This window comes from Lepisma saccharinum, chromosome 1 (genome assembly GCF_977018435.1).
Source record: "Lepisma saccharinum chromosome 1, izLepSacc3.1, whole genome shotgun sequence".
In the NCBI taxonomy this organism is placed as follows: Eukaryota; Metazoa; Arthropoda; class Insecta; order Zygentoma; family Lepismatidae; genus Lepisma; species Lepisma saccharinum.
This window is the reverse complement of record NC_139229.1, coordinates 98,332,583-98,345,602: the sequence shown is the minus strand read 5'-3', so window position 1 is coordinate 98,345,602 and position 13,020 is coordinate 98,332,583. Positions and strand designations below refer to the sequence as shown.

Here is a 13,020-nt window from a genome sequence, read left to right as displayed (position 1 = left end):
ACTTACAATACAAACTCATAACATAAAATAACACAAGAAAAACTGATAATTTATATAACACATCAATGTTAATTAGCGATAGTAAGCTAAAGTTAAGGTCGGCAACAATTAAAAATGCCAACGTGGAAGTTTTTACATCGCCAAGAACACGAAGCGTGGTTCCCCTACTCCTAACATAAACAGCCAATAGGAATACGATATTTTATTGAAAACGAGGGAGAAATACTTTGCTATAATATTACAATATTAAACTATATAGAAATAACTAAACTGATTTTATCAAATAAATCATATTTGCCCTTGTACATAAAAAAATGATTAAATAAAGATTTAGTTTATAAGGAAGACAAATTACTTCAATCTTGTACATTGTTGAACAAAAATCGATATTAAGAAATGTATTTAACTTGTGCTTCAAAAACAATGAAAACGTTGCATTTATTATTTGGGATCCTATAAATTCTGAATAAATGTTGCAAAAATACGCGAAAAAGGAAGTAAAAAAATACGTGAATAATATTATAAAATATAAAGAAACGTAATATATACATGAATTATAAAAACAAGTAACTATAAATAATTTAATCCAAGTTCTTAACTTGAAAATATACGAATAAGATAAATGCCAATATACAACTGAAATCTGCCCAACATGGCGGTCGTTAGAAAGCATTGTTTCTTCAATGTATAGCACGGCAATAGACCGCGACAGCCTCTTATTTGCCAGGAAATATCAACACGAGAACAGGGATAGGAATTCCTCTTATTTTAGATTTTCTCAAACTAATGGAGTGCATACATTGCTCTAAGCAGGATGGGAGCAATGTATGCGCTCGAAACATTGGACGCTAACGCCGATTTAAGTTGGCTCGCAAGCCGAGAACACTGTTCGAATCTCCACAGGAATATAATAAAAATGTATCATACCCAAATGACACATCTGGTGTAATACCTAACGTGCCAAATTTTGGAAAATAGGAGCTGGTAGCGCCACTTCCCCAGGATTATTATCCGTAGCAAGCAAGGTTCTTGTATGTGTGACTTTTCTGTTTCTTAGACTACGTGTGACTACCTACAAACAACTTCCCGACCGATTTCCAAGGCTCGTTTCACCCTAGCTACAAACTACCACTTTGATCACTGCATGCACGAGTGAGTAGTGGTATTCGCGTGTCTTCCCTTTAATGCAATACCACAATTTGCTCCACAGCATGCTAAGATTTTCGAAAGCAATACTTGTGTGTTAATTTAAATTTTGCCCTGTCATTCATCTATACAGTATTTACTACTTCCAAATTTGTGTGCCTGTCTTGAGTTTGCATTCTCGTGGCTGCTGCCATATTGCGTAGATGAACGAAAAACACACTCAATATACCAAATTGCTTGTATGTAGACATCAGACGATAAGAGATGAAACAATTGCAGCCTACAATTTCCCTCAATCAACTACAATTGCCATCTGAGTATGAGAAACCACTTGCATTCTAACCGGGTTCGATTCCTGGTGGAGGCACAGTGGTTCATTTCCCACTTTAAACTGTAGATCCACTCCCAATTAGCCTATCTGTGCATACAAGTGAACTTAAAACAAGACAAACTTTCATTCTAACCTCAGTCAATTGTGGGAGCTGCTTAGAAGTAGTAGTGTTGCTGGCATGGTGGACTTCGGTTCTTACTTTTGCTTTTAACAGATAGATACATTTTGAATAATAGTGAAATCAAAGTAATCGATTATTTTACCGAATGACAAAGTTATAATGGAATTGTGTTATCTCCATTACAGAACAACTACCTAATCTCATTCAATTCCAGTTTTCTATCTGGTAGATAGATATATCAACCTTTGCAATGATGTAAACTTTCAGTGCAATGGCGACAAAGGTCCAATAACTATAATGTCAAACTTTAAAGGTTTCCTGACAAAATAAAAAATGGACAGATCATTTACATTCTCAATGGACATGTTGAAAAAAAGACTAATATTCATTTTTTAAATTTCTTTTTTTAGCGTAGGTAAAAGGAATTCACTTGAATAAAGTGGGAATATAATCAAAATGTCCATTAGGTATTCATTGATTTCAAAAAAGCATATGATTCGGTCAAAAGAGATAAATTATATAATATTTTAGTCGAATTTGGAATACCTAAGAAGCTTGTTAATATGATAAAAGTATGCACCAGTGAAAGGAAAAGTAAAATTCGTGTGGGTATTTATGTGTCTGACAAATTTACAATTCATGATGGGTTAAAACATGGAGATGCATTATATCCATTGCTCTTTAATTTTGCCTTAGAATATGCTGTTAGGAAGGTAACAGAAACTAACGAAGGACAATTAAATGGTGTGACTCAGTTGTTAGCATATGCAGATGATGTAGACTTATTAGGGGATGATATAAATACAATTAAGAATAATGCTAAAATACTTTTCAAAACTGCTAAAGACATAGGTTTGGAAGTTAACAAAGAGAAAACTAAATATATGCTTACAGGCCGAAACCAAGGGTTAGGTAATAATCAAAATCTAATTATTGACAACAACTCGTTTGAACCAGTTTCCAAATTCAAATACTTAGCAGTAATATTAACCAATGAAAATTATATTAAAGAGGAAATAAAAAGTAGGCTTAATTCAGGGAATGCATGTTACTTCTCTCTTCATAAACTTTTGTCTTCTAGTTTAATAACTAAGAAACTAAAAGTTAAAATATACAAAACAGTAATTTTGTCTGTACTGCTCGTATTATATGGGTGTGAAACTTGGTCCCTTACATGGAAAGAGGAACATAAATTGAGAGTATTTGAAAATAAGGTTCTTAGGAAAATCTTTGGACCTAAAAGGGATGAGGAGACAGGTGAGTGGAGAAGGTTACATAATTTGTATTCATGTCCAGATATTATTAGAATAATTAAATCAAGAAGACTTAGGTGGGCAGGCCATATGGCACGAATGGGAGAGGAAAGAGGAGTTTATAGGATTCTTGTTGGGAAACCTGATGGTAAGAGACCTATAGGAAGGCCAAGACCAAGATGGAGGGACAACGTTGAGATGGACCTAAAAGAAATCGGTAGGGATGGAAAAGATTATATAGATCTTGCTCAATATAGGGACAGATGGAAGGCCTGTGTTGCTGCAGCCATGAATCTTCGGGTTTAAGAAAGCTAGAGAGTTAGTTAGTTTAAAAGGAAGTAGCTAACAATGAGTAAATAAAAAATATTACGTGGCAGAGTGGTTAGCACAGCGCACTACGACGCCAGAGGTCCCCGGTTTCGAATCCCGACCTGCACATGAGTGTTCTCTGTGAGTGTCCCTTCATCTGTTTCAGCATTCGTCGCTCATGCTCATCTTCGCTTTCTGAACCGCCAGGTGTACAGCACGTGGCGTAGCGTTTCTCGTCCGAATTCCAGGAACAGGCAACTTGCGGTTACCTGACCAAGTAGCGTTTCGTCCGAGGGCTACCATCCTAATAGTGTTTAATGAAGCAAACTCTTGCTAACACTCTTAAATGCTCCATCGAAGAAAATATTTTTTTGTTTTAATATTTCTTTCCCTCTGGAAATTGCAAATCTCACCTTCGTAGTTGTCAGATAGTAAGAAAGTGTTGCCATCTGCCATGACTAAAGTTTCTAGATCCAAGTTCACTTCCTCTCGACGATTTGTTTTGATTTGATTTGTTGTTTTAAGTCCATTTTATGCACATTAAGGCTAATAGGCATTGGACCTACAGTTTAAAGTGGGATCCGAACCACTTGTGCGTCCACCGGGTATCGAACCCGGGACCTCTCTCTCGACAATTTGTCTTGAGTCTGCACTTCGCTATCTATGCAATGTAGTTTTAAAAGTTGTAAACTGAGGTATACTAGTCACCAATTCCATCGCTGCCAGTGGTTAGTCAAGGTGTGACTCATCATCAGCCAGGCTCGAACGAAACGCAACTCATTAAACCGTCGCAGACGAACTGTAGCATTTTTCTAGAAATTTCGCTTTCGGACGAAACGCTACTGAACCGTACAGCAGTCCCAATGCCTGCTCCAAGTTGCACAGCTGCTTTCGGAGCCCTTGGTTTGGAAAGGGTGTGGGGGTGAGGAAAGGGTCTTGATTTTTCATACTGAAGCTCGTTCATTTCGTTCTCCTATTTCTCTTGGTTGAATTTTCTGAGATACGGAATCTACCTCATTTTGCTTTTCATTACGTTTTATTGCATCACCCACGGTACGCTTACATGTACTACTTAACATTTTTAATTTCCCTGTACCCTTTGGTTAGGTACGGTAAAAATAAATAGCTGCCATTCGTCAAATGTTGTATTTTTGTTTTTGTTAAACATTTTTCTCGTACTTCAGTCAGGGAGCAATGCAGCTACTGGTAACAAATGTAGTCAGGAAGTAGCATCAATTGTTCCTTCCCCGCACTGTAGTTGACTAGTAAAAAAACTATGTAAAGCCTCGTTTCTATTACCACAAATTTGCCGTGCAACATGACGCGCGGCATGCGACGCTGCATGTGCCAAGCATTTGTTGAAATGGAAACTGTCTGCAACATGCCGCGGCGCAAGTGCCGGGGACAAAATTGCCCCAACAATTAAGACGCACAACATGCGCCGCGGACAATGGAAACAGCCTGCAGCAAGTTCCTGGGGCATGCACACTAGAGTAGAAACAGACGACGCGACTACAATCTGTGGTCCAACAAGATTTAATAACAATGCAGAATCACTTACAGTCATTCTTACAAAGTTTTCGTATCCACTTTGAAGACGTAAGTCTCTCATCAACGAGTTATATGCTCCTTCCGAATTTATTTTCGCTAGAAAACTTCTAATCCACCATCTAGGTCGTTTTCGCCTCTTATTTTTACAAGTTCATGGTACGCGCCTGCCATAACCACAAAACCCGCCATAGTTGTATTGTTCATCTTTACACAAGTTAAATCACTACCAAATTATTACAATACAAGAGAAGAAACACTGACTACTCTAAAGCACAATGGAACAACGCTACACTCAAGTCCTGCACTCCGGTGCTGTTGCGGGCGTATTTTGCAGAAGTATTTTTTGAATTGGAAACAGTGCACTGAATGACGCGCAACATGCGCCGGCACATGTTGCGCGTCATGGGTCTGGAACTTGTCAGAATGGAAACGTAGCTTAACAGAAACAGAAGGCTTTCACGATTTGTCTGAATATTAAAGTGATATCCTTTTTCACACCCAAACATAAATAACTATTTTCAGATTTGAAAACGTAACAGGGGTGTAAGGGGTGACCTTCCACGTATTACATCCAATCCTCAACTTCATTCCACGTAGTACACCCTGGACTGCTCTTTGCTGACTAACGAGACTCTGACGACTGGCCCTATGGCCAGTATAATTCTGTGTGTTCTCCTGCTTTCTGTCATATTCGATGAGTGCCTCTTTACAGCCTCAGCTTTTAACCTGTCAGAATATTTTAATATTTCAGTTATGCGACATTACAGTTATGTTATTTGTTATGGTAAGGGGCTGCACCCCGTATAACGTGGCGGGTGCAAAATAGCCTAAGTGATGACGCACCCAAAATTAAAAAAAAAAAAAGTTACATATAACTTTAAGAAATGCGTATAAATATTTCACCATCGTTTATATTTATGTACATGTTGTTAATTTTCAAATATTGTGAAGAAATGCCGCAAGATGCTACGTATTGATTACTAATGTGAGTCACTGTATATGTTATGTTTTTATTTCATGAACAATGTATGGTCAAACATTACTTTGCAGAGCTCCGTGGCGGAGTGGTTAGCACAGTGCAATACGACGCCACAGGTTCCGAGTTCGGATCACAGCCTGTGCATTATTTTCTTTGTGATGTCCTTTCATCAATTTTGTCATTTCATCACCCATCCTCGTCTTCGCGATTAGCCAAAAGTGGCATAAAACCAAAGTTAAATATAACAAATCAAAATCAAACATTACTTGGCATGACAAGAATGGATAGGTTATTTTGAAGCTGCTGTTATTAAAAGCAAATTGTATGTAGCTTTCCTAGACAGAAGTTTCACACACAGAAACTGATTGATTGGATAACGGCTGCGGATTCCTACTCGAGCAGAAAATATATATATATTTCCATTTATTACTTACAACAATAGCAGACTGATTTCCTGCTAAATCAAAGAAAACTTGCATTCACAGTTACAAATTGACGTGTTGAATGAAGTTAACTACAGATTTCTCTCACTCCAATTCTGATTAATCGAACAGCACACCGCAACGTGGGTCATTATATATTTCCAACTTACTCTCGAGTTCCTCAACTAAAAATAAATTGACTGCGAGACAAAAACTCCTCTCCGATAACACATTATATGCAGAGTATACGTAAGTTGAAATTCCATCATAATAATAATTTGAATTCTTCAAGTAGTAGCTACAAATATAATTTTTCATACATATTTTCTTAGCAAAATATGAAGTTCCTCACTTCACGAGGATAACATATACACAGTATTTCACAAGAGTTTTTAGTTCGAGCTAGTCGTAGGCCTAATATGAATATAAACGTCACTTCATTACTTAGTTAAAAAAAAGTACCAGGCAATCAGAATTCGAGGGTATGCCTGAAATTATTTGTAGTATCTCATGTATCAAGGGGGCTTTTTAAGTAAAATGAAGGATACATACCACATGTTTTGGTCAATTCAGAGTAGTAGAAACGTAATTATACTGCATGTTGCAACTGAAACCGTAGCCTCGAAGGCCGAAGTCGTTTAGTGATCCACTCAAACACTCGGTACCAAACATTTCAAGTTCGAGTAGACATCTGGGCATGGCTGTTTTTTTTGTAAACATCCCTTCATAGATTTAATATGATCATCATTCATCTTCATCGTCGCGATTATCTACAAGTGGCAGAAAAGCAATATAAAACATGAATAATACAAAAGTATAACAAACAAAAGAGGATAAAAGGATGAACTGAGTTTGAGTTAATGATAGGAAGTTTTATAAAATTACTGTTTCTTGAATAATCTTGTCCTTTGTTCCGATTGTATTTCTCAATCACATGTTGCTCAATGTCCATGTCGACTGCTGTTCTTGCGTTCTTGAAAATTACTTTCTTGTCTGTCTATGCCCTTCTTTCAAACGTGGTAGGTAGGCGGGTGTTCTGTCTGTTTCTACACCAAAAAGTTTAATGCACCTCCTGTCCAAGAAGACTGAAAGTAATTTTCAAAATTGTAAGCGGATGAGGGCCCTTGTAAATGATAAAATATACTGTCCTTTTATTCGCTTAGTTTTGAGAATCACTTTCCATACAATTCTTGCCTTCTTGAGAGTCCAATGGCCCTGTCTAGCTACAGACCAGTTGCACAAACGCGGTTTCGTTTGTTTCGTACAACAATTCCATCTAACATTTCGTTTCTACGCATTTTCTACTTGCCAAAAGTGCCTTTCATATAGCCCCAAGGCGTTGTCTACTCGGATGCTTCGTGATCGAAGGTCACGTGTACAAAGTTTCAGGATTAAGATTTTCAGATTTTGCATGGTGCTGCTGCTATCAGTTCGGTTCGCCTTCTCAAGGTCGCGCAACAAGCAATTATTTTTCGTCTTCCGATAGGAGAAAGCTTGCCTCTCGCTTAGGTGGACGAACGCGTGGCACGGATGATTTTTTGGCTCGACCATGGTTGGTCCTTTATGTTTCGTCCTTCAGCAACTTAATCTAAGCACGAATCATTCTCATCGCCAAACAACTGTATTTTTTTAAAAAAAATGATGTAATACATGTAAACATAGAGAGAGAGAGAGAGATAGATAGATAGATATAAACGTTTTCCCTCAACAAACGTTTGCTTTGCTATCGTATCAAGTGAACGTACATGTTAAAATTCATCTAGCATAAATAATCAAATTAGAACAAATTCACATAAAGCGATTAAGTATGCAGAAAATAAATATACCTATTTGTGATAAATACATAGTTAATATGTAAATTCCAATAACCAGAACTTTTGTCACGCCGAATCTTGTTAACGGATGTTTTCAAACGTTTTGTTTTACAATTTAATTTTTTCACTGACATCCAAAACGAAAATACGTATTATAACTTAGTGACTTTCAAGGGGTCAAAGTACTGTAATGTTAGTATGCTGCCGATCATAATTATGAGGCTTCTTCGAAAACGCCTTCGATAACGGTATTTGCTATTCGTAACGGATATGTGTATCACTTTTTCGAAACAGACTTTTGTGGAGGAAAAGAATTGTAACGTTACAAAAGTAACGAGCACAATTATACGAGAGACCTATGTTATTCTCTCCGGAACACGGCATCGGACACGGTATTGCACATCGGAACGTCTGTATCATACCAGCTATAAATAACGTTGTTGCTTTGAAAAAAGGAGTGTAACGTTTTTACAGCCGTAAAAAGGTAAAGTGTTCCCCTGTGCATAGCACCACGCCATGAAGGCGTATAGGGGGTGTGGGGGTAACGAGCACAATTTTACAGCCGTGACCTCAATTAAGTTACTGGTTAATTGTAACGTTACTATCACTTTCCACACACACTAAAGTTACTAGTCAATACGTGACGAACCTCTTTCTTACCCTGTAACGTTACTGGTTGCCGGCAATGGATGTAACGTTAAAGTGTCACGTGAAGACCTACTCCTTTAGAGATCAGTTATGGTTCGGTACCGTTATGCACACCTGTAACGTAATGTTCATATACCTGAGGTAACGTTTCTGTTCACGAAAAAAGTTATTCTGTTTCTGGTTGTAACGTAACGGAAACCGTAATTGAAAATACCGTTCCATTTCGTTACGTTACGACTCCCTGATTCGCCCTGCCATCCTTAGTCTTGGCAATCTTCCCATAGTCACACGGTTGAGCGTTCTCTTTATGAACCGCCTTCCTCCTCTTTATCAGGTCTGGAACCACATCTGAACCCCTGACAACCCACTGTTGTTGATTTCTGCCGTGATGTTGCTGTCTTTGCTACTCTCGTAGCCTTCCCTCATCATTTCGCTTCTGGCGTATTCCTCCATGGTCATGTTAGTCTTCAGCTTCTTCCCACGATCCTTCTTCCTAACCTTTTCTAAGATTTGAACGTTGATCACTTTGCCCCGCTGATCAGGCCATGTTCTGATCGGCGTCGGTTGAGACTCCTCGATCTCAATTTCTTGTCCTTTTTTGGTTTTCCATCCACTATTTCCGTCCTGGCCCTCTTCCCTATCGCAATGAACAAGGGAAGGAACATTGAATCTGTGCTCCTTCTCTTGTCCGTCGAGAAAAGACATTACGAAGAGAAATGTTATTGCTGTCTTTCCCCACATATCTGCATATCGGTTTTACCGACATAGCAAGTATGTGAAAACTATTACTAAGACAGAGCTAGTAGCACAGATACCATTGAACTGAAAGAGGAAAATCATTTAAATTTTAGCAGAAAGCGTACATGAACAAAAACTTACTGCTTTACTCCACAGATAGAGTTAGGAACATAAATATAAAAATTTGACACGCAGATATTTGAATTAATCGGATGCATGGAAGAAATCGCATAATAAGCGAAGATTATAGTTTTTGTGCCAAAAATGAATATTTGCTTTAATTTTCAAATTATACCAACTCACAAAGGGGATTAGTATCTCAAATAGCCACAAGAGAACATATTGATGACGCAACTTAAAAACTGAATGCACTAATTTTGTTCAAAAAAAGAATCGATCCTTTTTAGCAGCTTAATTTGTCCATTTCACGATTACCCGAAATTAGAAGAAAAGCGACGCAAAATAAACATCGTTATGCATTGTGCTGAACATCGCCGGCTTAGTAAGCGTATAATAATTGTTATTTTATGGTTTATTGCAAAGGCTCACTAGCTAAGTTTTCCTTGAGTGGTCTCTGATGTGTGCATCGAGAGAAAGAAAAAAATACTGTTCATCAACAAAAAAGAGGGGAACACCTAAAAGATGTCCAACCTCCACCCACATACTACATTCAGGGGTATTTGCTTAACGCCCTGGTTGGTGCCTTTTAAAATCAAAACCAGGGCATCTGTATCCTCGGAATTGTGGTTCCCCCGTTTTTCAGGCATTCTTTATTTTTTTCCATTTTGATTATTTTACAATATATGGTGGTGTGAATTATTTGTTTGTGTCTGTTCAACAAAGTGATACGTATTTCTGGAAAGGAATCAAGTCGAATTTAGTTTCTATTTAAATAGTACACTTTAGGCTTATATACAACTGCACGGTATTTTCAATTCAATTTCCATTTTGTGATTTGTAAATCAATAACAATAATAATATTATAATAATATTAATAAAAGGTATAATACGAGCTTTTATGAGTGAAGGGTAAGATATAAAATATTACCATGATCCCGTTACGGGGTGTGTTGGGGTGTGTGCATAAATAATTGCATTAGAAATGTTCAATACAATATAAAAATAGTTGAATGTGGCTAAATGGAGAAGATAATCAGTATCAATTCGTCGCATTTGTATTTTTGTTATTTTAATTTAACATCGTAATTTCTTTATACGTAGTTCACCAATATACAGGTCGAGTATGTAATTTCGAGGCAGGTTAACATTTTAGAAATGAATAACAAAGTTATACATAGACATATAGGTCAATTCGATATGTGATATTTTGAACACATGCTGTTCCTCATCTGGATGTCATTTGGCCCCTCCTCTTTTGCCATTTGAAATTTTCGAGGTACCTCTCAGGTGACCATTCACCGCATAATAACGAATCCGAAAATCTTCATTCTATTGACCGGGTTAACCACTCCCCCCCACCCCCAACAGCGATATATACAGGGTGTCTCAAAAGTAAGTGAAAGTACACGATAATAGAAGCAAAAAAAAAAAGCCTCAGTAAACATGGGTCTGCAAATGGGCCGTTTTCGAGAGAATCGCGAATGTGTGATTACAAGCCTCCACTGACTTCATTGTTTCTAAACGTCGTCTTAGTTGGTAAAAAGCTTTCGAACACCCCCGGTTCATTTCGGAATTGGTCACAAGCATGTACAATTATCTGTACTGTCTGTATCCATCCTGTTTGATTACAACGCAACCTCTCGGAAATGTTCTGTTTTGTAAAGAAAGGGCAAACCTCGGAACGCGCAAGAAGTAAAGCACTCTGTGCTTACAAAATGCAATCAGTGACTGCTTCTAACCGCACATTCTCACATATTATTAGCATTTTACCAACTAGGACGACGTTTACAAAGAATGAAATCAGTGGCGGCTTGTAACCACACATTCGCAATTATCTCGAAAACGGCTCTTTTGCAGACCCATGTTTACTGAGACTTTTTCGCTTCTATTATCGTGTACTTTCAACTGTTTCAGTTTGCACTATTACTTATGAGACACCCTGTATATAACTCAGTTGCCAAGCCTGCAACTGACGTACAAAAGTTCAAAAACAAACTTACTGTAGACTGTAAAATTTCTTATACGAAGGTTTAAGCCCTTTTTCGCAGGTTATAAAGTAGCTTTTCTGAAGATATTTCACATATTACCAACTTCGGACGTGTAATTCCTGTACTTGTCGTTTTCAAAACATTTTGAAAAAATAGTTATTGAAAATTTTGATAGTTATATCGGTTCTCAATGTAGAATATATTATTTCATCCTTTTTCACATGTACAGGATTTTAATCATAACAGTACCTCAAAACCAGCGAAGTGTAAACCTGGAAGACCAATAAGCCAATATTATGATGGTGATGATGCTCATTATTTCTACCATCTTCGTTGCAGGTGACGCTACAGACATTCGGTACCAGGTGTTGACCAATTGCGATCTCCAGATGGTGGGAGAGGAGTTCTCCAGGAAACCCTACGCAATTGCCGTCCAGCAGGGATCTCCCCTCAAGGATCAGTTCAACAATGCGTATGTAGAATATTGTTATTAAATTCAAAACAAATTGATTACATTGATAATTTGTTTTGAACGAAGAGAGCTGCGCCTATAATCACATCATACAGATATACTAGGGTGAATCAAATATAAACGGGAATTTATTTTTCATAATTTATTGAAACAAAATACAAATACAAAACAAAGTAATTACTTTTCTACATAGCTCCCTTGAACTGAAATGCACTTTTGCCAGCGGATAGGGAGTTTGGCAATCCCTTTGTCCCAGAAAGTTCTCGGTCGTGTGCGCAGCCAATTGCACACGAACTCTTCCACTTCTGCGTCATCCTGAAAACGCTTACCTCCGAGTGCTTCTTTCAGGCGTCCAAACAAGTGATAATCACAAGGGGATAAGTCTGGACTGTATGAAGGATGTTCAAGTGGTGTCCAATGAATTTCGTGCAGTTTGTCACGTGTTGCACCAGCTGTGTGAGGTCTGGCGTTGTCATGAAGCAGCGGAACACTTCTGATGGGTGTACCATGTCGTTTGGTCCGATCAACAGCCTTAACACTTTCCAGGAGTTGACAATAGTAAGCAGCATTTACTGTTCTTCTTTCATGAAGATAATCAATAAAAATGACACCTCTGAAATCCAAAAAAAGTGTGGCAAGAATCTTCCCAGCTGATGCGTGGCTTTTGGCCTTGACTGGCCCAGCCTCTTCTTTTTTCCGCCACTCCTTGCTGGCCTGTTTTGACTCTGGTGTGTAGTTGTGGACCCAAGTTTCATCACAGGTGACAAGATTGTACAAAAATTCATCCCCTTCTCTCTCATAACGAACCAGGAGCCTTTGAGAGATTTCCAGTCGAACCTTTTTCTGCTCCTCAGTGAGGAGGCCTGGGACCCACCTCGAACCGATTTTTCTGTAGCCCAAGTTCTCATGAATGATCGTGTGAGCACTACCATAACTTATGCCAACTGCAGATGAAATTTCACTGACTGCCAAGCGACGGTCACCTTCAATCAAGTCACGGCCTGAATGTTTTCTTGAGTAATGCTTTTAATTGGCCGCCGTTGATGTCTTTCATTTTCCACAGTTTCCCGTCCTCCCAAAAACATGTTGTGCCATTCATACACACGGGTCTTTGAAAGGGTGGATTCA

At 38.1% G+C, this 13,020-nt stretch overlaps 1 protein-coding gene across 1 annotated transcript in view; it reads left to right on the top strand.

Moving 5' to 3' along the window:
- Positions 1 to 13,020, top strand: part of LOC145998506 (ionotropic receptor 25a-like) — a 211,554-nt gene that overhangs the window by 188,140 nt on the left and 10,394 nt on the right. Inside the window, exon 15 of the mRNA XM_083134932.1 lies at positions 11,760 to 11,892. Coding sequence (XP_082991058.1) covers positions 11,760 to 11,892 — 133 coding nt within the window. The remainder of the gene's footprint in view (positions 1 to 11,759; positions 11,893 to 13,020) is intronic.